The sequence below is a fragment of the Nannobrachium achirus genome, assembly GCF_963921795.1.
Source record: "Nannobrachium achirus genome assembly, chromosome: 19".
Lineage (NCBI taxonomy): Eukaryota > Metazoa > Chordata > Actinopteri > Myctophiformes > Myctophidae > Nannobrachium > Nannobrachium achirus.
This window is the reverse complement of record NC_137826.1, coordinates 19336972-19364225: the sequence shown is the minus strand read 5'-3', so window position 1 is coordinate 19364225 and position 27254 is coordinate 19336972. Positions and strand designations below refer to the sequence as shown.

Below are 27254 nucleotides of genomic sequence, written 5' to 3'. Positions count from 1 at the left end.
CTTTACTTGAGTATTTCCAATTTCCAATACTTTCACTTCTACTCCACTACAGTACATCTCGGATCCAAATATTGTACTTTTACTCCACTACGATCATTTGAAAACTTTAGTTACTAGTTATTTTGCAGCTATAAATTATAATATTATAAAACATACATAGCATTTTAGCCCTCTTTTATACTGTGGCTATTTGAAAATAGCCGATCTACAAGCTCACAACGCATCGCGATGCGGTGTGTTGTGAGCTATTTTCAAACATTTTGTACTTTTACTTTTGGTACTTTAAGTACACTTTGATACCAATACTTTCATACTTTTACTCACGTACATTTTGAAAAAGAAAAAAAACAAAAAAACATTTGCGTACTTTTTCCACCGCTGCTCACTTGTAAACACATTCAGGCACTTCAGGAACAGACAAATGCAAACGTATACCATGCTTGCCAACACCAGCATGGCAGTTTCAAATGTTTTTTCGTAAAGTAAAGCCCTGCTTAATCATACAAGATTGTCACACAGAACTAGTGAAAATAGAAGATCTACAAGCACCGCGTTGTGTGCTTTTAGATCGGCTATTTTCACTACTTTTAAATAGTTTTTAAAATACAAAAAAAGAAGGTCTTGGACATACAAGGTTTCCACCTGGCAATGACGATATAGTCCCTGTCACTGCCAACCCTGCTGTTTGGTCTCGGGGAGGGCGTAGACAGCCACGTGTCTCCTCCGATACACATGGAGTCACCTGCCGCTTCTTTACACCTGATAGCTGGGAGGGAATTCGTAAACATTGTGCATTTGGTGACAAGTTTTTGATTTTTGGTATGGTGTTAGGTATGGGTATAAGGTTTTCAAAAACCATCGCAAACAAATTGGGCTCGCCCCCTAGTGGTCTGTTTGCAATGAATCAAATATTCGATACATCAGTATTTGGTTCAAACCCCAAATAATTGATGAAAGAGATTTTTCAATGGATTATGTTACTATTGGGTATGATAAACAACATACTAAAAATTCAGGACAAAATAACTACCGGAAAGGCACCATTTTCAAGATGGCGTCCACAATGGCTGCCGGGAGCTGAAAATGCCTATAAACTGGGTTTTAATGTGTAAAAAATCATAATAAATCTGCACTTGGTGAAGAGTTTTAGATTTTCGGTATGGTGTTAGGTATGGGTATAAGGTTTTCAAAAACCATCGCAAACAAGTTGGGCTCGCCCCCTAGTGGTCTGTTTGCGATGAATCAAATATTCGATACATCAGTATATGGTTGAAACCCCAAATAATTGATATAAGAGATTTTTCAATGGATTCTGTTACTATTGGGTATGATAAACAACATACTAAAAAATCTGGAAAAAATAACTAGCGGAAAGGCACCATTTTCAAGATGGCGTCCACGATGGCTGCCGGGAGCTGAAAATGCCTATAAACTGGGTTTTAATGTGTAAAAAATCATAATAAATCTGCACTTGGTGAAGAGTTTTAGATTTTTGGTATGGTGTTAGGTATGGGCATAAGGTTTTCAAAAACCATCGCAAACAGTATTATCTTTACATCTTAAATCCCAGTTTATAGGCAATTCAAGCTCCCGGCAGCCATCTTGGACGCCATCTTGAAAATTATGCCTTTCCAGAACTTGCATTTTCAAAAATGTTTTGTATGTTATTTAGCATACCCAATAGTAACATAATCCATTGAAAAAACTCTTCTGTCAATTATTTTGGATTTCAACCATATAGGGAAATATCTAATATTGGATCCATTGCAAACATACCACTAGGGGGCAAGCCCAACTTGTTTGCGATGGTTTTTGAAAACCTTATGCCCATACCTAACACCATACCAAAAATCTAAAACTCTTCACCAAGTGCAGATTTATTATGATTTTTTACACATTAAAACCCAGTTTATAGGCATTTTCAGCTCCCGGCAGCCATCGTGGACGCCATCTTGAAAATGGTGCCTTTCCGCTAGTTATTTTTTCCAGATTTTTTAGTATGTTGTTTATCATACCCAATAGTAACAGAATCCATTGAAAAATCTCTTATATCAATTATTTGGGGTTTCAACCATATACTGATGTATCGAATATTTGATTCATCGCAAACAGACCACTAGGGGGCGAGCCCAACTTGTTTGCGATGGTTTTTGAAAACCTTATACCCATACCTAACACCATACCAAAAATCTAAAACTCTTCACCAAGTGCAGATTTATTATGATTTTTTACACATTAAAACCCAGTTTATAGGCATTTTCAGCTCCCGGCAGCCATTGTGGACGCCATCTTGAAAATGGTGCCTTTCCGGTAGTTATTTTGTCCTGAATTTTTAGTATGTTGTTTATCATACCCAATAGTAACATAATCCATTGAAAAATCTCTTTCATCAATTATTTGGGGTTTGAACCAAAAACTGATGTATCGAATATTTGATTCATTGCAAACAGACCACTAGGGGGCGAGCCCAACTTGTTTGCGATGTTTTTTGTAAACCTTATAACCATACCTAACACCATACCAAAAATCAAAAACTTGTCACCAAATGCACAATGTTGATGTTTTTTGACGGATTGCCTCCCAGCTATGACAGTGAGGAGTGCATAATGCATGCAGAAGAACACACTCTCCTTCCCAGTTCCGCTCCCTGCCGAACAGGCGCTCCCAAACAAACCTGTCACAGTTGTTTATGAAAGCGAGGCAGGCTAGTAGTGAGTAAAAAGGCCCCAATAGCCACAAGTTCCCTAACTGACTACTAGAATCATGAGAGATGTGCCATCCTCTCCCTCAGTAGCCACAGCTACATGTACAGTACAGCAAGGTGACCAGGATCTTATACCTCATAAACTGTAGGGTCCTCATTCTGGGCCAAATATTAGGCAGAAACAGCAGATCTATTGGCTCACAAATGTGCCGACAACGGGACACAACGTGAGCAGACTGGCTATATCCATAGTGAATTAGCTTGCAGTTGACAGAAATTACGAGTACTTTAAATGGTGTTCTCTCTCTTCTCTTCTTACTTTTCAGTAGACCTAACATAAGATCTGTGAATATTAAGTCAGTTTTTTCCCATTCATATTTAATTGTTTTGATCCGCATCAAAGCTCTGAGGACAATTCTTGGTTTCTTGCTGGAACTCCTGCTGTGAAATCCTGAGTGTTCATTTAAAGGCATACAGTAGTTCAACTCCAAAATACTTTTTCCATTGAAATTGGCAGTTTAACCAATTTACATCTACACCAGTGGTTCTCAAACTTTTTTTCTAGCACGTCCCCATATTATGAAGGATTTCTTTTGGCGACCCCATCGGGGAAAGTGTCCGTTCGCTTCATGCTGGTCGCAACAACCTCACTTTTTTTAAGCGTATTGATTAAAAAAAATATATATATATGTTTCAGGGCTCATCCCATGGAGACTTGAATTCAAGGTATTTTTTTCCCTGTTTTTGTCGCATTCCTAAGCCAATAATTTGAGGAGACTCTTTATGTCTCCATAGGGAACAAAGCAGGATCTGTAGGGGGTAGCTCAGGGGTAGAGAAACCGTTATTAGAGCACGAAGGGTTCCCGAAGGGTTCCCAGTTCGAATCCGGGCTCCCCCTGAGTTAATGTCGAAGGTTCCTTGAGCAAGACTCTGAACCCCTAATTGTAGGTTGGTGCCTTGCATGGTTTCCTCCGCCACCGGTGTATGGATGTGTGTGTGAATGGGTGAATGTAATGCACAATCTATGTAAAGCGCCTTGGATAAAAGCGCTATATAAATGCACCACTTACCATTTACCATTTATATCTTTGTGTCTCCATAGAGTAGCACTGCTGGCCATCAAATTATTGTCTTAGGAATGCGGCAAAAACGAAAAACTTTCGATTTTGTGTACAGAGACAGTTTGTAACTCTGTTTGCGTTTAGAGCTCTGTTTTGTGTGTGTGTGTGTGTGTCTGTACCTAACTTGCTGTACCTGTGTATGTTGTTGTAATAATGCATGTGTGTACAGTAAAATACGTATGCACACTGTGCACATGCCTAAGTGTGTTTTTGTCAGGTAGAGGCCCCAGGCGGCGTTATTAAGCAGCAATCCTGCTGCCTCAGGCCACGTTAACACTCCCAGTGTCCCAACGGAGCCAGGTGTGTGTGTGTGTGTGTGTGTGTGTGTGTGTGTGTGTGTGTGTGTGTGTGTGTGTGTGTGTGTGTGTGTGTGTGTGTGTGTGTGTGTGTGTGTGTGTGTGTGTGTGTGTGTGTGTGTGTGTGTGTGTGTGTGTGTGTGTGTGTGTGTGTGTGTGTGTGTGTGTGACATACTGCTCATGAACAGTAGTCACATGCAAAAACCCACAGAAACAAACATGTGACCACTGAAGGGGTTGGGTGCTCAGACTCAGAGGGACTTTATAATGACCACACAAATACAAGGGCAACGCCTGCCTGGACCACGACCATTTTGTCCTTCTGAAGTGTCCCCTAGCGAGACCACGCATGCGCGCACGCGCGCACACACACACACACACACACACACACACACGCACACGCACACGCACACACACACAGAAACCCACTCCACACCAAACATCGTATATACCATCGTACTGTAAGTCAAGATGCGCAGTGTTGTAAAGCAACTATTTACTGCATGTAATAAACTCCCTAGTGTTAATTTATCCATTTGTACAAATGTAGCCAATTCTCCCCTTTGCAAATCCCGCCCCATTCTGCACGCCGTGTCGCGCAGTGCGGACAGTTGTTGAAAGCCTGAAGCAACATTCTCCACTGCACAAACTCCACCCCCGATAGCAAAAAGTGAATGGTTTTTTCTGGTTGGCCAGTCAGGGAGTCTCAGGGACCAAACAGAAGGCTGACAAACGGTGGATTGGATTAGGGGTTTTACTGTGAAGAAGTGAAAGAGCAGACAATAGCAAGGGTGAAGTGTGACGCAGCTAAAGGCAGGATCTCTCTTTGATATCCAGGTGACTTTGCTCCAGGCAAACATTGATCGCCATCAGTGGGTTATCATGGGAATCTTTAGACTGTTTTCCTGTTCACCTCCTCCTCTCTGAGTTCCCACACTCACATAAAATAATTCACATCTATCTATCTATAAATTCCAGAAACCTGTGTGTGTGCGCGTGTGTCCGGATGATTCGACTTCAAACATGTCGCCGATGACACAGGCATTGTTTGAGCCAAGTGTGTGTCCAGAACCGATAATCCAGGAATGTCTGTATGTCTGTAACGTCTGTTTGTCAGTGCTAGCCTGTACTGTATGCATATCCCGTGTGTGTGTGTGTGTGTGTGCGCGTGTGTGTGTGTGATTGTATTTAATTTCATATACTGTATGAATGTGTGCGTACTGTACATGTGTGTAATATGCATTGGTGCGTATTTCATGTGAATCTGTTCAAAGTGCGTGCGTGCGTGCAAATGTGCGTGTGTGTGTAGATGCGTGTGCCATCCACACATCATTCCACAGCTAAATGTTATTGCCCCAGCCACAGATTACTCTCTTTATACCCCTATTACCAGCTGCTCTCTCGCTCTTTTTGCTTCTCACAATAATTTCCCTCTCTCTCTCCATCCGCTGACTTCTTTCATATGGTGTCCTTTCTTCTCACCCCCACCAACCCCCACACCCCACAGCTCCACCTCCGCTACCCCCCTTTTTTCTCTCCATCTTTTTAATTCTCTGCTTCTCTGGGCAAGACGGTGTCAACGGAAGGCTTAAGCGTTGGTGTAAACGGGGTGAGATTGCATTTTGACACGCCGCATATTATTTCCCCTTCAATTTGTACGCGCCGGCAAGGAGGGATGTGGCGGGGGCCCCCGCACCACCACCGCCATCCCCCCACCCTTCTCTTCACTCCTTATCCTGCTGTCAAAAGGCGTCGCGAGGCGAGGAAGGTCTATAATGGCCCGGACAGAGCGCTCCGCACGTTCTCCCTCCCGAGCACCTCATTTCGCTATTCATTTATGCCGTCCTCAGCGCTGAACTGTAACCGCGGAGCTATAGCTATAGCTGCGGCGCGGAGCGGAGCGGGGAGATAGGAGGAGAGACGCAAGGAGGAGAAGAGGAGGTGGTTGAGAGGGAGAGAGTACACAGGGATGAGGAAGCAGATTATGGATGACAAACTGATGTGGCCCTGCAAGGTCCAGCGAGAGAAGGGGTCAAGCAATCTCTCTGTTCTGTCCAAGTTCGAGTCCGGCTCGATGGCAAAACTGCTCCTCCTGTCTCCAGATGAATTCACTCTCTATTGATCAGACAGACAGTCAGCCTCCCAACGGCATGGGACACGCCATGCACGGATTGCACGCACACACACACACACACACACACACACACACACACACACACACACACACACACACACACACACACACACACACACACACACACACACATATACACATGAAGTCTCACAACTTCCTTTTGTTAATTTAACACCAACAAGGGTTAAATTAACAATCCTGTGGACCTGGAAGGGTCCATTTGGTTCCATTAGTGTACTCTCAGGTTGAAATTAACAGAGGATCTTACTGTGTACTGCATACACTGGCTCAACCTCTGAGCCCCCTTGCAAACTATATTGGATCTGCTGTTGTGCTGCTGCATCACCAGCCCTTAGTCCAGGGTCCCCAAACCATGTGCCAAACACCTGTCCAGGTGCCTTGAGATTTATTATTACTATTATATTGCTAACTATACAAAAAGTTATCATTGTATTGTGTGCACTTATTTTCCAATACAATTATATATTTATCTTTTTATTTGGCGTATATTAGAGGCTATTTTGCTCATATATGAACCCTGGTGTGCCTTGAGATTTTAACTTGCCTTTTGGTCTTTGGTCATTGGTGCCTAGGGCACAACATGTTTGCCTTATACTACCACCCAGCCCATAGCCCACCAACCAGCCCTTAAAGGAGTAGTTCACCCCCAAAATGACTTTTCTTCTATTGATTACTCATGCCATGGAGACTTGAGTTCAATAATGTTTTTTTTGTATTTGTTGCATTCCTAAGACAAAAATGTGATTATAGTACATTTACCCCCATTGATTACGGATGGGGACCCGAATGGATTTGGGTCCCCATCCGGAATCAATGGGGTTACATTTCTTGCAATCAAAATTTTGTCCTAGGAATGCAACAAAAAACAAAAAATATTATTGAACTAAAGTCTCCATGACGTGAGTAATCAATTGAAAAAAATCATTTTGGGGGTGAACTACTCCTTTAAGCCACCACCCAGGTTAACCTGATTCAGAACTACAGCATGCTTGACTGGATCTGTTGCTGGAAAATACATTTCTTCACAAACACTACTGTACTTACGTACACACACACACACACACACACACACACACACACACACACACACACACACACACACACACACACACACACACACACACACTCAAAGCGCTCAAAACTGTCTTGGACATGCACGTTTGTGCACATGCACGCTTGGATGCACACACGGGCATGTCTTGATTGATGTTGTGTTTTGGAAAGTGTTTTATATTCTGCAGTATTAAAGATGTGTAAAATATACTGGTTTATTACAGCTCCATTTGTCAGGGTGTATACAGTTGCTCGAACGTTGTGTGCGTGCGTGTGTGTGTGTGTGTGTGTGCGCGTGCTTGCGTGCGTGCAACTTCCTCTACAGGCTGCTTTTGCTGGGTTGGGAAACTTCTAATCCCCACTAACAGAACCACTGTGTCAAAACTTTCTGCACACAAAACGTTTTTCTCTGTAGATTGGAACTTTCGGATTGTGTTTCCTTTGTACTTAATTTGTGCTTACTTTTGTACTTGGTACTGTTGTGTGCTCGTACTCTGCTTTGTTTTTGTGTTTTGGCAACCGCAATTTCCTGAGAGATGAATAAAGTTCTACTCGAATCTGAATGCTGCACTCGGGGACCCCCCAACACCCACAACATTTCACAGCCGTTGAGGGGACACTCAACGGAGAGATGGCAGGGAAGCTGTCAGGGAGATGGCATGGCATGGGACACGGAAGATAAGATAAAAATCTGTAAAAATCTGCTTATTCAACTCGGAGACTGAAACAATCTGGCAGTTAACCACGTGACCCTAAACCTAGCATCCCTGTTCTTGAGCGAACATTTTGCCAAAATAGATGATCTTCAAGCTCATAACATGTTGCAACACACCGCATACACGCTTGTAGATCGGCTACATTTAGTGTAGAGGGGCTTAGAATAGACCCCTGGGGAACTCGGGAAATATGTCGGAAATAGCAGAAATATAAGGTTTTGAAAATGGGTCGGAGTGAAGAGAGCTTTATTGTTCTGTGTACGTGTGATTAAACAATAAGCACTGAAGAGTTAATGGCCATGGTCTCTTTTATTGAAATATACTCTAAGAAGGTCATACACAGTGCAAAATACACAATACACAAAATGTCAAGGATAACACACAAAAGTTTGAAACGACTTTATTCCATTGCTGTCCAACCATATACTAAGTTTCACCTAGGCTTGTTTCTCTCCCCCGCTCTCTCTTCCTCTTCCTGTGTCTGTTTAACCCATTCAAAACGGGTACATACAAAGTATTGTGTATTATTATTTTATGCTTTAACTATTGAAAAATAGCAGATATACAAGCTCACGGTGCCGCGCTGCGAGCTTGGTGCCGCGCTGCGAGCTTGTAGATCTGCTATTTTTTTTTTATGTGAAAATTTTAATTTTGACCCGATTCTATAAGTGTCTTTTGAATCCTTCTATGGTTTTTTGAAAAACCTATGTTTCTATGTCAGCAATCTGGCCAGCCATTGTCAAAGAAAAGGTCCTTTTCACTTAACTGGAGCTCAGTCAGTCTGTTCTTGAGAGACTACTATGTCAGTGGTGCTCAAACCTTTTCATGTGAAGGAAAAGGTTACAAAATTATATGTATTTGGCCATGGACCCCCATCTCGAAATATCTAGTTCCAGGGACGCCCCAGAAGCAAAATTTGAGTTACAAACGTTCCGCTTTGAAAATACATATATTCAAAGATTTGCACACATTTTTCACGACTTTTTCAAAAATAGCAGATATATCTGCAATTTTTCACTGGTTAAAGCATTCAGTAATTCTAGGCCTAAATAGGTTAAGTGCATCTATCTGTCTGTCTTTTGTATCTATATGTTTCTCACTCTCCCCTCTCTCTCCGTCTCACTAGATGGATGGGACAGCCACTCTCACCCATACACCAGGAAGGAGTACGGCAAATGGGAACTTTACCTTCCTCCCAAGAGAGACAAGTCCCCTGCTGTGGCACATGAGACCAAACTGAAGGTGGGTACCTTCTGTGCCAGCCGAGTACAGAATACACACTGCACACTGACTCTGTAGTGAATGTGAACTCCTATCCAGTGCAACTTAAAATGAGTGAGCTGTCTGAGGGTTTGTTGTCTTATATTCACAGCTCCGGTGAACTGAAGCATTAAGATGAGATGAGACTTTGTTAATACCTGAGGGGGAACATGGTTATTTCAATAGACAACAAGTACAATGGAGAAAATAGAAAAAAGAAAAAAAAATCTAATAATAATTTAAAGATTCTGACAAATATTTTCTTACTATAAATGCACAAAACCCTGCATGTCACCTGCATATATCTCTAGAACTGACCGATCAACAAAGGATCGAAATCTCTATCTCTCTGTCTGTGTAGCCTCGCGTAGCCAGGCTTAAGCTCATCTGCGAAGAGAAAAGCCTGGTGACAATCTGAAGCAGAGACTGTTCAACTTCCGCCGTGAGAATTTCTACGGAAGACTACAACGCATGACGTAACTTCCGTTAAACACAGCACTTCCGCCACTTCCGCTAGAACCATATTCATAGTCATATTGTGGCCAGGGTGCTGTCTGTGTGTCTTTCTGCCTGCCTATGTGTCTGTCTGCCTGCCCATATACTGTATGAGATCCCTGATGCCATCAGACGTCATAGACTGGCTCCCAAGTACTCTGACAATGAGATATTGTATAACCATTAGAAGCACGTGTTCCGAATGTATGATGTCATACACTCACCGTAAAGTACTAATGCACCGAATTCTCAAATCATTGTCTGTGTGCAGACAATACTGCCTCCTCAAAGTTGGTATGGTGATTATATACATCATATGTCATATACTTGAATATGTCCTTATAATATTAGAGGTTTTCGACCATTAATGTGGGGATAGTTGTTTTGTCAAGAAACAAGAAAAAAATAATAATAAAATAATATATAATACAAAAAGAAGTTGGAATTGATTTGAACGACAGTTTGAGGAGTTAGGAGGTTTAGTCAGGAGGGCTTTTTAATACTTTTCATTGGTTCAATATTTGTAAAACCCCCACACACACAGATGTAAATGGTGTGTATATACATATCGTCACTGTCGGGCAGAAACCTCGTATCTCCAAGTTTCAAATGTGTACATTTTTCGCAAAGCAAAGCCCTGCTTCATCATACAAGGCCGTCGCACAAAAGTAGTGAAAACAGCAGATCTACAAGCACACAACGCCTTAAATCATTTTTAAAATGATAAATGCCAAACGAACGGTTTTGGACATACAAGGTTTTCATCGGACAACGACGATATACTGTATATATAGGAACAAAGAGTGTGCAGGAACATTTGTTGAACCACTCCAGCTGGCTCTCCTCCCTGTCTCTCCACGTTGTTCCATCTCCCTGCCTTCCATGACTGTCTGACAGGCAGGTGTTTTGGCTGCGAGGTGAGGAGGTGACTCCGCCGGGAGCCCTCTCCCCAGTAATTGGCTGTCACACACAGCTTCCTAAAGTTGGCAAATCGGATTTCTTGGCATGTGGCCGTGCAGGGGGTAAGGGCAGGGATAATACGGAAGGGTGCAGGCTTTAACCGTGGGTATAAGTGTGTGTGCTTAACCCATTTAGGGCTAGAATTATTGAATGCTTTAACCAGTGAAAAATAGCAGATATACAAGCTCACAGCGCGGCACCGAGTGCCGCGCTGCGAGCTTGTAGATCTGCTATTTTTGAGAAAGTCGCGAAAATGTGTGCAAATCTTTGAATATATGTATTTTCAAAGCGAACGTTTGTAACTCAAATTTTGCTTCTGTGTGGTCCCTGGAACTAAATAATTTGAGATGCGGGTCCGTGGCCAAATAAATATAATTTTGGGGGTCCTTCACATGAAAAGGTTTGAGCACCACTGACATAGTGGTCTCTCAAGAACAGACTAACTGAGCTCCAGTTAAGTGAAAAGGACCTTTTCTTTGACGATGGCTGGCCAGATTGCTGACATCGAAACATAGGTTTTTAAAAAAACCTTAGAAGGATTCAAAAGACACTTATAGAATCGGGTAAAAATTCCAAATTTCACGATTTAAAAAAAATAGCAGATCTACTAGCTCAGATCTGCGAGCTTGTAGATCTGCTATTTTTCAATAGTTGAAGCATAAAATAATAATACACGATGTGTACCCGTTCTAAATGGGTTAACCTCTTACCATCCCTCTCTGCCCCCGCCCCCCCACCGCCCTCCCTCTCTCTCTCTGTGTTACAGTAGTTATCTGCCCTCTTGACTGCCTGCCTGTCTGTCTGTCCATCGTTCACTCACACTCTCTCACCTCACGCCCTGACATGCTGGCTCTCGTGTACGGACCTTGTTACCGCTGAACTTCCGTCTGCCTCTCCTCTCTTGTCGTCACCTCGTCCCTGACTGTCACAGACTTAACAGCACAGCGGCATAGCTGGCGAAAACATAACGCCCCCTATTCCCAGAGGGGGCGCGCGTGCATTTGCTGACAGCGGGCGGCATCTGCCGCGGCAAAATGCACTCGCCGTTCCCTCCCTATTCCTGTGTGTCTCTAACGGCAGCTGTCCTCCACCAGTATACCTTCACACATCTACTGCAGTGTTCTCTCTCAGAGTAGTTTGCATTGTCAGGTATGTTTGCGTGTACACGGAATTGTCTTTGTTGATAGAAACATTTGGTAACACTTTCTATGAAGCATATGTCGCATATCATATCATATGCCAATTTGCACTGACATCTGTGAGTTGTTAGGTGGATGTTGGCGTTTGAATGCTGTTATTTGACAAAAGAAAAAAGTTTACTTTTAAAGATTGTTTTAAATGGATCTATGTGCTTTGTTTTTGCGTGGTGCAAAAGTCCTTTTAACTCTTCGATGTCAGATCAGCAATGATATTCCCCCAGAGTTAGGGGTGGGCGATATAGAAAAATACAATATCAGAATATTTTCCCAAGCTGTATCACGATACACGATTTTATCACGATTCTTTTTCACGTTGGTTTTTATGGTTATTTTTCAAGTTACTTGACAAAAACTAGACTCTCTGGGTTCCTTTTGGGAGGTCTAAATTCAACTTTACGTGTATGTAACTCTGACAGTACAGTATACAAATGAAACCAAATAGACCTTGACATTTTAAAGTTTGAGAACTACTGATATAGACCAAAATGCACGTTTAAATTGAATTCTGCAATGAATCTCTGTATTAACGATTAAACAGGATTTTTTACAAGGCTCCCTCAATTGTATCACGATATATACGATACCTCTGAAAAGGCATAGTGTGGAGAGTGGAGACGTTGTATCGTCTCAATGATAATTATCACCATATCGCTCACCCCTACCCAGAGTATTTTTTATTTATTTTTTATTAAGAGCATTATCACTGTTGGATGCTACAGGATCCACACGGAACAAAGGCAACATGCAAAGGCAGAGAGAAACGGTGCAGACAATCGGTGCAATATAGATTATACCCACAATCAAGAGTGGAGGGAGGAGAAGCTGCCTGGTGCCATAGAATGTACAAAGGGCTGGTGTTTGTGTTTACCTTCCCGCTGGGCTTGCTATTGACCTACTTCAACTGACAGGGTGAAAGGAGAGAGAGGAATTGATGGAAAGGGAGGGATAATAGTCCTATCATCCAATTGTTATAACCCAAATCTAAACCCGGACCCTATCCCTCAGCTATTGAAGCATTTTAGAATGATGGCGATTGATGGAGCTCTAAACAACAGTTGTGGCAACGTGTAAGGGCCTGCCATTAATCTATAAGACGTTACTATTTCTTGTGAGCTTGCACTGCCAGGGGCCTCTAGCACTTCAGTTGGGCTTCGTCTTCATGGATTTGTCGTCATTGACCTCAGTGACTGAACTGAAGTTCTTTGCAAAGTGTCCAAAGAGTCTATCTTCTGCTACCGGGCAGATTTCATGGTTGGCTATAATGACTGTAATATGTTGTGTGAAGCTTTGATCTTTGTGTATAGTTATGGCAAGGTGTTCAGCTTCTTGGCATGTGATTGTGTCAACATTTTAAGACTTTATTATTTCCTTTCCAGTTACAGTGTAGCTCCAAGTCATTACCTGAATTTGTCTTTGGCATCACTAAATACTGGCAAATGCAGCTATTATTTTGAAACTGGCTAAGGCACTGGATCTCTGTTAGGAATGGGACGATACACGATATTATCGTTTATCGTGATAAAAAACACTCACGATAATCGCATCGTGGAGGTTTAATTTATCGTGATATCGTCCTCCGTCATGCACTGGGATCAACTTTTATTTGCCGAGCTGCATATCCAGTACCACTTAAACCCTCTATTCATGGATTGCATTTGTAGTCCTAAACCGGCCATATTGAGGACCAACACAGGTGTTCAATTTGTCTGATTGGCATAGAACCAATGTTCTACGTTAATCAAAACACCTGTGTTGGTCCTCAAAATGGCTGGTGTAGGAAATGCAACCCATGAATAATTGGTAAAAGGTATATAATACTTAATACAGTCTTTTTTTCACTCTCTATCAAATGTCTTTGCCAAAAAATAGCCGATCTACAAGCTCACAACGCGTCGCATTGTGACGCGTTGTTGTGAGCTTGTTGATCTGCTATTTTTTGGCAAATGTTCCTCCCCAGGATAATGGATTATGATTATGGCGAAAATCACGATTTCTTTTGTCTCAATAAACATGATATGACATTTTCATATCGTCCCATCCCTAATCTCTGTATCTCTGCTGGATCAATGGATCTTTGATACTTTAACACAACAGTGAACCCACTTCTCTGGCTGTGCAGAGTGTTTGCCTATTATGACATAGCCAGAATAGGCACACTAGGGTTCATGTGGTTAACATATAAATATTGCAATGCACCGCTTGCTGTAATCCTCCTCAGACAGTGAGAGAGTCTGGTCTGAGGTGCTGAATGTTTTCAGCGGTGCTCAGAGACCTTTTTCCAGCCAAAGAATCAATATGAGCTACTTTGTTTTGACTCATCTTCGATCCAAACAGATACTCTCACTCTGGTTAGTTAGATAAAAGTGAAGAGGCATGATTCCTGCTTTTAAGTATATATCTGTTTGGGGGCTTTAAATATTCATGTCCCTCAATTCCTGAGGTGTTTCCTTTATTTTTGGCTGGTACAAGTAGCTTGATAATGCAGTGATGTTTGATGATGATGTGTTGTTTATGATGGAGTTCATATAAGTAACGCAAACCATTCCTTTTGAGTTGCCGGCTGCAGGTGAAGATCTGCTATGTTTTAGTTTTTTACATCAGGTTTTGAATTGTTCTGTTTTTCTTTATATTTGTACTGAATGTACAGATCCTTCTCGAAAAATTAGAATATTGTGTAAAAGTAAAAATTCTTGAAACTTTAATATATTTCTTGAAACTTTCATATATTCTAGATACATTGGACATTCAGTGAATTATTCCAGTTTAAGTCCATATTTCAAAATATTACAATATTACACAAGACCACTCAAAACAAGGATTTATAACAGAGAAATGTCAACCTTCTGAAGTCAGAGTTGCGTGGGAAGTCCAGTGGGAAGTTTCCAAAATCAGTTATGATTTTGGGTACTAGGGCATCTGCAATTCTTTTTCACACAATATTCTAATTTTCCGAGAAGGATCTGTATACTGTTGCCTTGACACGTAGCAATAGTTTTTTGTGTGTATGTGTGTGATTGAGAAGGTCAGTGTGAGAGTCTTTTGATCCAAGCCCTGTAGGCTTTTTTGTATCTTATTTGTTATATATATGTATGTCTTATAGCTACAGTCTTACTGTAAAACCAGTTGCGCTCCATGAACAAATAAAGTTGAAAGTGATGTTGATGTTGAGAAGTACATCTCACACAGTCTTGGTCCGCTGACCTTTGTATTGGGGTTTAGGTTACTGAACTTGGTTTTTATTCATATGAATGTTGTAAATGTTGCATGGTGCAGAACACCATGAGCATGCCAGGAAGGCAAGACAACACAACACAAGGATCAGTGAATGAAATAAAGAAACAAGGACGAGTATAGCAGCCTGGGTGAGTTTGAGAGAGATGGAGAAAGAGAGTGAGCGAGAGAACGAGAGATGTGGAAATGCCGTGGGATATTTGGAAAGCATCGTGAGCGCATTTGATCCTGAGGCGTTTTCGAAGTATAAGCAGCCGTGAACATGAACACGTGGGATTATGGGTAGCTGAAATATTGCACACAGACGCGTGCACACAGGAAATCCTTTATTATTCCTCGCTGTTTTCTCTGCTCACTAAAACAATATATTCTGGTGCCTAGACACCAGAATACTGAGTGTGCGTGTGTGTGTGTGCGTGTGTGTGTGTGTGTGTGTGTGCGTGCGTGTGCACGTGGGTGTGTGCGTGTGTGTGCGCGCATGGACATTGGTGTGTGTGTGTGACTGTGTACACGTATATTGTATGTGTTTATAGGTGTATAATATTTGTGTGAGTCTACATGTACTATTATGTGTGTGCAACTGTGCATGTGTCAGTGTCGATATGTGCACTGGAGATTTCACCTAAAGTTCCTATAACTGAGCAGAGCACAGCATGGATTCAGTTGTCAGAGGTTTGTGTGTGTGTGTGTGTGTGTGTGTGTGTGTGTGTGTGTGTGTGTGTGTGTGTGTGTGTGTGTGTGTGTGTGTGTGTGTGTGTGTGTGTGTGTGTGTGTGTGTGTGTGTGTGTGTGTGTGTGTGTGTGTGTGTGTGTGTGTGTGTGTGTGTGTGCGCGCAGAAGGAAACCTTTGAATCACATCACAGGGAAGCATGAACAGTGTCAGAAGGTCTTGACTGTATGCATTATGCACAAACACCAAGGTACAACCACCCCCCCCCCCCCCCCCCCACGTGAGCATCTTGTACCGCAGAGCCGATGATGGGGAGGAACAGGGTACATACTAGCTGCTATATTCCCATCATCTCCAATGAAGAGCATCCTCTGTGTTTTCTTCCCCCGGAAGAAACCGGACTGTTTCATAAGAGTGGATGGGGAGTGGGAGTGGATATCGCATCACGCTGTCCTGGAAAAGAACTCACAATGTACAGTATGCACTATGCAGACCTGCCAACCTTGGGAACACGTTTTGAATACCACACTGTCGCACATGGCAGGAATACCATGTTGATAATTCTTCTGTGCTGATTTATTGGTGTGGCTGAATCTTCTCATTCAACCAAAATGGCTTTAGTGTTATCATTTATGTTTAGGGTCTGATGTTATCAACATGGTAAGCATGGTACATGGTAAGCATGAATCACAGGGAAGCATGAACAGTGTCAGAAGGTCTTGACTGTATGCATTATGCACAAACACCAAGGTACAACCCCCCCACCTGAGCATCTTGTACCGCAGAGCCGATGATGGGGAGGAACAGGGTACACAGTAGCTGCTATATTCCCATCATCTCCAATGAAGAGCATCCTCTGTGTTTTGTTGTTTTGTTTCAACTCACTCGCTACCATTGACAAGATTTTACAGATTTGTTTTATAAGACCCCAATACCATTGACGAGATCTTGTTTTATCGACGTTTAATCGGGTCATCGCTCATACTGTATAACACACGGTGGCCCCAACCAGGTCCGCAGATGATCGAAAATGCGGTAAGAGCCTGGGAGTGGGGTCTTATGATATGAATTTAATCTTGGTAGTGTATGAGATAATTTTATCCCTATAAATGTACAACAACATCTGCCAGTCACAAGGTCAGACAATCTGACAATGCTCTGCTCACCGTGCAACACCGTCGTGTGACAAAGTATAAACCCAGGCTTCATACACCACAACAACAACAGTCGCTGAGACATGTTCAGTTTCATTTTCATTCTCACTACGGTTGCTGACACCTGAATTCAATTCACCTTCAAGGAAGGTTTCAAACGTTTATCTTATATATTACCTAAAGCTCCTTGGTGGCTGATGTCAACATTATAATTGCACACTGTGCACAATTCATGTTTCGGCAATACTGAGGGGGCGAAGACTCTGCCATTCTCTTTGGTATTTAGGCAGGAGTGCTGTCATCCCTCTCTCTGTGTCGTCTTCATCGGACATTATTGTCTTTTGGACCACTGTTAAGGTAACGTGAAAGTGATCAAACAGGGCTCGCTGAAATAATAGAATTATTTGCTACGTTAGTTGGCTGTTAGGCACCATATAAGCAGGTCTGATAAAGAGACCTATCAATCAAACAATGTACGAAACTGTACGCAAAAGTGCAGGTTGGCAGGTATGATGAGTATGCCTGGGTAGGGCTGTCACAATTATTACATAATCGTCTAATCGCCATTATTTGACATAATCGCAATTATTTTTGTCATAATCGTCATAATCGTTTACATGTTGAAAAATTATCATATTTTCAAACATTTTCAAAAATAGTGGAAATAGCAGATCTACAAGCTCACAACGTGTCGCGATGCGATGCATTGTGAGCATGCAGATCGGCTATTTCCACTATCAAGGTACTTTTTCAAGTATAAGTATAAAGTCAAATATGTAAGTAATTTCTTTGTATATTTATGGTTATATGTCATATCTGCCATGTGCAAATTCAAAGCCTACAAGCCAAACAGGAATGTAATTGTCAATGACAGAAACACAATTAAATCGTTAATCGCAATTATTTGAGTGACAATTAATCGTCATGTAAAATGTCATAATCGTGACAGCCCTATGCCTGGGTTCCTGCCAGAGCCTGGTGCAAATAAAGTGAAAACAGAGAGAGAGGGGGGTGACATTTGAAAAATGGGGTGTGTTCAGATGTGATGGATCATGATCCTTTGGTCCATCACCTCCGATCCTCCAAAGCGCTCTCCTCTTTCCTCTGTCCTCTCCTTTTACACCCCATCATTCCTCTCCCCACCTGTTCTCCTCACATAAAGGTCACCGCGCCTCCTTTCCTTTCCTTTCCTTCCTTCTCTTTGCCTGTCTGTCTGTCTGTCCGTTTGTCAGTCTGTCAGTCTGCCCATCTGATCTCTAGCATGTCTGTCTCGGGGTTTGACACCTGCCTCCTCTCCCAGTAATAATGATGGTTACGGGCTTACCTCCAGGCTTCCTCATATCAGTAATCATCTCTGAAAGTGCCATCACTTCATCAGGGGATTCAAAGGATCGACAGCAAAAGTGTGTTTGTTTGTGCGTGTGTGCGTGCGTGCGTGCGTGCGTGCGTCTGTGTGTGTGTGTGTGTGTGTGTGTGTGTGTGTGTGTCACACTGATTAATGGTTTTGGGATTGTTCAAATCAACTCGGATTTATGTGGAAAATGCAGAGATTTCAGAATGTGAACTGACCATATGGCCTATATTTTATTGCCACACAGCTAAGCAGTTAGAATTGGTTTCCGGTTGACTTGTCTCCATTCAGCACATAAACAGCAGTAGGCAGTGGAGTACCTCCCCATTTTTTCAATTGGTTTCGATACGTGCACACTGCTCGTAATTTATATTTACGGTTCACAAATCGCAACAGGAACTAGATCCACCACTACAAATAAAAGTGACGTTCTTTCATCAGAACGTGGTGTGTACCATAGATAGACGCGCGGATGCTTGCACGCTTTCTCTCTTGGGCGCATGCTGTTCAGAGACATTATGTATTACAACTATTCAAACTTATTTATGAAAAGTCATGGGTTTTGGGGTGGGTTAAGAGGATTCTGATTACCAAAAACTCTGAATTACTTTGAGAAAATTCTCTTTTACGGTACGTAGGTAGTAATCTTAACTCTCACACTGTGCTCATAAATTGTTTTTTCATTTCGCAAAACATATCTATTTTTAAGGACACAATGTAATGTATCCTTATCCACAGAAAAACATCTCAGGTATTGTTAAAGTTATATTTAACATTGCTTCCCATTTCTATTTTCTATGGAGCTTAACATATCACTGTGCCATCACAGATAAGTGGACAGGATGGAGTCATTGTGCTGCCACTCGCTATGGGAGACGGTGGAAATGTTTCACTAATGCAGACCTAACTGTCACAAGGTGTAGCAGTAAAATGTGTTGGTATTCCCTCCCAGACAAAATCGCTAAAGGTGACCCAGTGGTCAAACATGGCCTTCTTACGTTGAATTCCTGAAAAGCTGTACATTCATTAGGTTGTAAAACTTAATGAAATCATCCTTTTGGTGCAGTGATTCTCAACAAATACTGCCTTTTGTATTCGTCTCAGATTGCATCCATGGCTAACGGCAATCAAATGAGCTGCTTGATTTTTAAGCTGTACAATACTGTGCCTTTAGTGAGTCAACGTTATAAACTTTAAGTCGACACTTTAAAGGCATTTCTCAGATCTACAAGCTCACACCATGTCGCAGGACGACGATGTTGTGAACTTGTATGTGCTTGTATATTTGCAATGCACAGCACTGCCACGCAGTATGAATCATCAGAAACCCTTAATGCTATTGAAGAGGTGCAGTTGCAGTGTGAGGAGGAAATGAAGAGGCTTCTCAAAACCGCCTACTCTATAGCGGAAAACGAATTGCCTTATTGAAAAAGTGGTCATCTGTTTAAAGAGATGGAGTGTCCTTTCAAAAAGCGGAACAGCGACACGTCAAGTTAGGGAAGCTGCCTTAATGAGAAAGGTCTGTCAGAAAAGCTATTGCAAGTACACCTGTGGAGGTGAATGTGGAGGATGTTGACAAAGCTGTGCTAGAAAGTTTCTTTAATACTGGCTGTGTTAGAAGAGTGGGTTGTTGGCTGATTTACCTCAGCCAACAACCACAACCCTCGAATGGTAAATTGCTTTTCCACCACTTCTACCATATACATGAAAGAAAACACAGTTGTAACTTGCAAGGTTATTTAGTTACAATCATTAATTGTCTGCAAAACAACAGTGGGCGGGGTCCATGAGCCAACTCAAGGTTGTTGACTGATTTACCACTGTTTTAAGCCAATCAGAATCCAGTATCTGAACATGTGACCACAAAAAGTGGTAGAAAGTTTCCTTAATACTGGATGACTCCACAGACGTAAGTAACATTTATGTAAGTACATTTCATACTGTAGCTCATTAGTTATGTAAGTTATTACATAGATGACAACCAGATTAAAACACAATCGTTCCATATAGACGGAAGACGACACCCCATTTTTGAGGATGTGAAACAATTGCTGACAGAGGAAAAACTTGCAGCGGTTCCTACTGATCTGTTGTTATGACAGGATGCCGCCAAGGAGTTGTTCAAAAAAAATTGAATTCAACTCCGAGTTGGTAGGGGTGCATTGCACAGCGCATCGTCTTGCTCTTGCTGCTAGTGACGCAACCAGATCTGTCCAACAGGTGAAAAAGTTTCTGCAGGATTTCAGGTCTTTTTTCCCTCTCTCTCTCTCTCTCTGTAACTCTGCTGCCAGGGGTAACAAGCTGTATGAATTGCAGAAACAGTTGGATGACGTTCACCCGCAGCCACCTCACCTGGCTGTCAGTTCACACAGTGCTGCTGTGTCAGTGATCACTGAAAGCTCTGAGAGATGTCCTGGAGCCCATGCATGGCCACATGGCTCCAGTCCGTGGTGGAAAGTAACTAAGTACCTTTACTTAAAGGAGCTATAGTCAACTTTTTCTTGAAAAACTGACGCTAAAATAAAAATATTGTTAAAATAAAAATAATGTTTCGAAAATATTTTATAAAGAAGATATAAATATATATGTGTTTCTATTCAAAAATGAAAAAGAAGTGAAGGACCGCACACCGTCTCGAAGCTCCCCAAATATTCAGGTGTAAAACACCTGAAGAAGGTCAACACAGGCCGAAACGTTGTGTTTTATTCCGCTGACTATAATAAATATTTGGGGAGCTTCGAGACGGTGTGCGGTCCTTCACTTCTTTTTTGCTGTACTTATTTTTTGGTCCAGCACCCGTCGTAGTCTCTTTGGATGTGCGTGTATCCACCGCCTCAGTCTATTCAAAAATGACCACAAAAAGCCATAAAACTGGTGAAATGGGATATTCTGCATTGTGAGTACTTTTACGTTTGGTACTTTAAAGTTTAAGTACATTTTGATGCCAATATTGCGACCGTCAGGTCGCAGTTACTTTCAAAACCTCCACCGGCAGTCAGTCACGTCACGTCACGTCACACTTTTGCCCTACTCATATCTCCGCCACCGTTGCCCCTATCCATGCCAAACTTTGCACACACACTCCTTGGCTGTCAAACCACAACCTCCACCCCTAATTTCTCACATGGCCCTCTTCTAGCGCCACCACAAGGCCGATTCTTGCAAAACACATTTTTGGACACTGCTCCTACAGATTTTGCCCTAAAATCACGCAAAGCGGTACACAGTATCTCTAAAGTCATGTCATCAACATGGATCTGTCCCATTTCCAATACTCCCTCCTGCTTGGCTACAACTGCCTTCTAAAGTCTGTGCATGCGACGTGACGGTCGCTTATCTCCCGATTAGGGAGTCTTACTGCTACTAAATTTAGAATTCCGGACTTTTACTTGTAACAGAGTATTTCTATCTTGCAGTATTGATACTTTCACAGTCTCAGGACTGTGACAAAGCTAAAGGTCCACTGCTAGCTGTCAGACAGTTCTAACGTGTTGTATTGAGTCATATGGCGCATCGTTTCACGTCAACGCCAGAGTCTTCCCATTATGGAAAATGAATGTCAGGGACTGACAGCCACGTACAGTAGGCCAACACATGGAAAACTGTTCTGTTACTGGCTCACCTCAAGGGTTTGTTCTCTTACCATTACTCTTATGTTCTGTACACTGGTGAGTATTTATATTGAAATTTGCTGATGACTCAGTGGGAGCCTTTAAAAGATCTACGAATGTAGTCATGTCGATGCCATTATCTTGTGACGAATCCTACTGTATATCCATCCATCCATCTTCAACCGCTTATCCGGAATCGGGTCGCGGGGGTAACAGTTCCAAATGAGACAGATTTCCTTATCCCGAGCAACTTCCTCCACTCCCTCAGGGAGTATACCGAGGCGTTCTCAAGCCAGTTTGGAGATGTAATCCTTCCACCTGGTCTTTGGTCTGCCACGGGGTCTCCTCCCAATGGGACGTTCATCGAGGACACTCCTAGGAAGGCGCTCGGGGGGCATCCCTACTAGATGCCCGAACCACTGTGGTAGAAATATTTATAGAGTAACAAATATGTGTATGTAGTCTAAAGAAAATCTCACAAGCCAAAGTACTCATTTGGATGTGCCTGCAGCTGTCAATCCAACAGCTGACATCCATGGACTGTGACTTCTACTTCTCCTCTGTGTCAGCATAAAATCTGTACTAAGTGATGCTATACATGGTCATTGCAACTTAACCAGCCTTATTATTATACTGTATGGTACTAAGTATAGATGTTTCTATTCTATCTCCTTTTGTGGAGAGCATCTATGTGTATAAGAGGTGTCCCATATGACACTTCAGGGACTTCTGCCCCACTGATGTTGTTTCTCTGCTGTTTCTCTGTTGCTGAATCTTCTTCAATAATTGGTTGACTTCACCCTGACTGGATATTAATATTTATCTACCATACCACCTAAGCTGACTCCTTTCCAAGTGTAGGGTGCCTACTGTATATAAACCTGAATATCTCAGCAAAAGACATGAATATTCTAAATATCTGAATACAGTTAATCAACTGTATTGAATGTGTATTCAATCAGCATGTTTTTTTCTACAATTATTTTTAATCATAGATAAAAGCATGATGAATCTTTTCTAGCAAGCCTGTTGAATGCATTTGTATCTCTTTCTATTGTGGCGTGGTTTTTCAGAACCTGTCTTTTGAAAAAAAGGGGGAAAAAAACTAAACTGATAGAGGAGACAGCTTAGCACATCTGAGTTGTATGTACAGCACTCTTCTGTGCTACTGCATGAGGCAAACTGTTATTCTGCAGAATCTATACAATCCTCATGGTGAATTTCTCGTTCTTCCCACTGAACAATGGTTTAAAGCACCAAGTTGTAAGATTGGAAGATTTAAAAAGTCCTCCATCCCCTGCAGCTGTTGCACTACTTTATAAATAAACATAGCTGACAGCAATGTTTATCGTTTAGTAGATTCCCCTAGTGTCTATGCGCTGTTATTCTACCTCATGTTTATTTATTGCCTCTGTTTTGTGTTGTGTTTTGTTTATAAATTACTGTGGTTTTTAAGCATCTGTTTGCGTCATGCATCATGTGTTGCATTGTATGTTTAGAGGTACTTTTCGTGCAACTTGGTGTAATAATGTGATTTGGGAAATGCTCAAAATGTGCTTTGCCATTTAAATATTGGTTATTTAAGTTATTGAAGTAGTCAAGTAATTAAACCCCTCTTTCTTATTTTAAGTTACCTCGCTAAATGCAAGGCACAAGTTATTAGTATCTTATCAAAGTATACAATTGATACTAATTGCTAAACCATTTTAGATCGATACAAGTCACAATAGAAGTAGTTGTTGCTGTCCTTCCGTCCGTCCGTCCGTCTGCCCAACCAACCAATTCCTTCCCTAAATGTCGGTCCAGTGTACCTTATGCAAAAGCAGATAAGGAAGGCTCACTGAGGCATTATAGAGAATTCGACTTGCTCTTATCATGTCTGCTGCTTAGATACAGAACAGTACTTCTTGGTCATTCAACTCAGGAACCTTCCTAAGCAAAATAGACTGTTTGAGCACAGCCGGCTCTCAGTGTGTTGAAAGCCAGTGTGTCATCATCAGTCACGCATGTGATTGTGAAGGTTAACCAAATAACCCTAGTGATAACATTCCGATTGATGAGCCCGGGGATTCGATAGAGATCTATCGTGTTGTGTATTGGATACTTGTCTAGGACTTGTCCAGCTTACTCGTGATGCATGGATACCTCACAAGTGGATCTGGTCTTAATTGGTCATTCCTCCTAAATACCTACTTAAGTCCTCCCATTTAACCCAGTTTGCAGCATTTGAATTGATTCACCCACTGCAGTGTTGCGAAGTCAGTGGATTTGTTCTAATTTGAGCTTCGGAGCTGGAACAGTACAGTAATAGGCACAGCCTTTAAATGTTCATTCCGCATGCATCCTGCATTACTACTGCTAACAGAAGTAATTACAGTTATATACATTTTAATTCACGTATATATCTAAGTCAGTTACGATGAAAAAGAAAACTAATTGTTCATGCAGGTCCATTCAGTGATATTCTACAGTATTTGCACACATAATTAATAAATGTTGACAAAAGTTTGCTACTTGAAATGGATTCTGACTTGATGTTCACACAACCTATGCCTACATAAAGAGCAAAAGCAATGCATGAGGCATAGCATTGCCTTGACAGCATGGTATGTGCCCATATGGCATTGTCACAGATTTCATAAACGTCTGACAGTTGTTGGTACACTTATGATGACTACAGAAGCAATTCACTAAACGATACATAATTGTGTAAATGGAGCTTTATTGTCATGTCACAGGCTTACAGTTGCAATTAAAGAAGTGGGTGAAATTATGTTGCTGAACGAACACTATAATGATTACTTTCACAATATAAACCTTTTAAACGCTTTTAACAAAACAACTTTTGTTTTGACCCAAAAATACAGTATCACTTACAGCACCTTTAACACCCAAGGGCTGTTAACTGAGCAAAAAATGTCTTATTGATTCATGACATGCACTGTAAGTAAATTATATTTGCTCAAATCCAAAGGTCAGAAGAAATATGTGTAGGAGTACTGCATGTGTGTTTGACCCTCAAGGCTAACTGGCCAATCATTAAAATTACACGTTCAACTGAAAAATAGGATTCACAGTTAAAAAATGATACCAGCTTCCATTTGTCTAGCATAGTATTACTATGTTTGATTGTGCCTATTGTTCTGCACCTCATTCCTTATCCCCTCCGCTACGATGCCATTGATTATAGGCTTTTTACTGGCTAAAGGCTAGTTTCATTTATTAATCACATCCTGTGTAGGTAAACATATCAACAATCATGCATGGCACCCCCTGGGGTGGGAAAATGAATGAGAGACTTGAAGGTTTGTTGTTGTTGAGATTGATGATGGCATTACATATGGATGGCAGGCCTTGATTGAAGGGTAGGGCTATAAAAAGGTTGGCAGATTAAGCGCTGACCTTTGTGAATCTCGGTAAGTATGGGTAAGCCAGCCTCCACAGACCTTCATTGTGGAGGCGCTGGCCTTCCTAGGTACCCAGAAAGTCCTTGCAGAGAGCAGGATGACAGCGCAATGTAGTTGTGACATTTTGTGTTGGTGACATTCCCCGGATTCAAGTCAACGTTTCATCGCTGCGTGCACAGGAGACACCAGTGGTGTTGTCATTTACATGTGCTAATTGTTGTGACCTACAGTCATTGTTCCACCTTCTCTTTTGGGTTATTTTAAACTTTTGTTTTTCAATTGAGAATTTTCTTTCTCCTATTCTGCTTGCATCAGACAAGTTTAGAAAAACTCTTTGCTTTTGTCTGATTTGTTTATGGTCATTTTAATGTACACACACTGTACCGTGAGTGATAGTAAAAATAGGAAAGAATAGAAAATAAATGGAATTAATAGGAACGATTACAAATAGAAAATAAATAGAATTGCATTAGAAATATAAAGAATATAAATATCCTTTTATTAAAAGATTTACCCAGCTCATTCAACAAACCTCACCAAGAAAATGTTTCAAGCACAACAAAATGTCTGCGTCAACGCGCAGTCAATACAAAGAAGCCTAGATGCGCCTTCATGTTTCAAATTCTGGCCCCATCTGTAAAAAAGCTGCAGTACCTCAAATGCCCACCATGTCAATATGGCTTCAGCCCTCTCCCTGGTGTCTGGGGGCTTGGTTCCCCCCCAGTCAGAATAGGGTTCACGTAATATTGATATTTCTTTAAACAAGTTGCCATTGTTTGTTCAGGTGGATGTAAAGTTTTGGGTGGACACTTTCTTTTGAATAAAGTTTGTCGTTGACTCTCCTTTTTCTTTCCTTCACCCAGCTGGTGGTGGTGACATCACAGGGGGAGGAGCTGTCCCGGATATCTCCCTGGGCCAGATACGTCACCAAGAGGTTGGACTCGAGGACCTATGAATGGGTACACTGGGACCCAATACGACCATTCCTGGTGTGTATTCTGTGCGTGTGTGTGTGTGTGTGTGTGTGTGGGTGGGTGTGTGCGAATACACGTGTTTGTCTGCCAGTGGTGGGAAAAGTACTCCGGTTCTTTACTTAAGTAAAAGTATCAGTACCGCAATGTAGAAAAGTAAAGACAAGTAAAAGTCCTGTATTCAAAATTTACTTGAGTAAAAGTACAAAAGTATTGCTATCAAAATGTACTTCCAAAAGTACTCACAGAATGTGCCATACTGCCATTTCAAATGTATAACATATTTTGAAAATAGCCGTTCTACAAGCTCTGGCATTATGAGCTTGTAGATCAGCTATTTTCGGCATTAGGATTTAATGGGGGGGGAAAGTAAAATTGCATTCATGCTATTTTTGGCTCCTGACACCACTGCAAAACAAAGTACAAGTGGCAAACATGTCAAGGTTCAACTAAGTTGAACTAGTACACGGCGCGATGCACGTGATGCAGATTTGCTTCGAGGCTGGCAGCTCAATCCCTCTGCATGCATGGCATGCAAGTGAATGGCAGGTGAACATTTCATTTGCGCATGAGGGCCCATGCCCTCAATCTGGCTTTCGTCTCTCTCATGAGCTTCACCAGATGTGATGCCCTGCATGGGGTGTAGAGAGCTGGGATGCTCCACAATCTCGCACTCTTCTGTTCTCATTCTCTCATTTTCTCTCTGCATCTTTAAAGCCTGCAAGTTCGCAACTATCGATTATTTTCATTTATCATTTTCATTTATTATTGGTGGTTATTCTATCGATTACTTTTTCATAAATGTCGAGGTGATGTGAAACAATTCAATTTTTTTTTTTTTTTCAAAGAAAGATCAAAGACCCATTTAACTTTGAGAGTGCACAAAATGGAACCACATGGG

At 41.7% G+C, this 27254-nt stretch overlaps 1 protein-coding gene across 1 annotated transcript in view; it reads left to right on the top strand.

The window, feature by feature from the left end:
* Positions 1-27254, top strand: part of LOC308305192 (1,4-alpha-glucan-branching enzyme-like) — a 176153-nt gene that overhangs the window by 42933 nt on the left and 105966 nt on the right. The window contains exons 3-4 of the mRNA XM_080749908.1: positions 9172-9287; positions 26246-26371. Coding sequence (XP_080606034.1) covers positions 9172-9287; positions 26246-26371 — 242 coding nt within the window. The remainder of the gene's footprint in view (positions 1-9171; positions 9288-26245; positions 26372-27254) is intronic.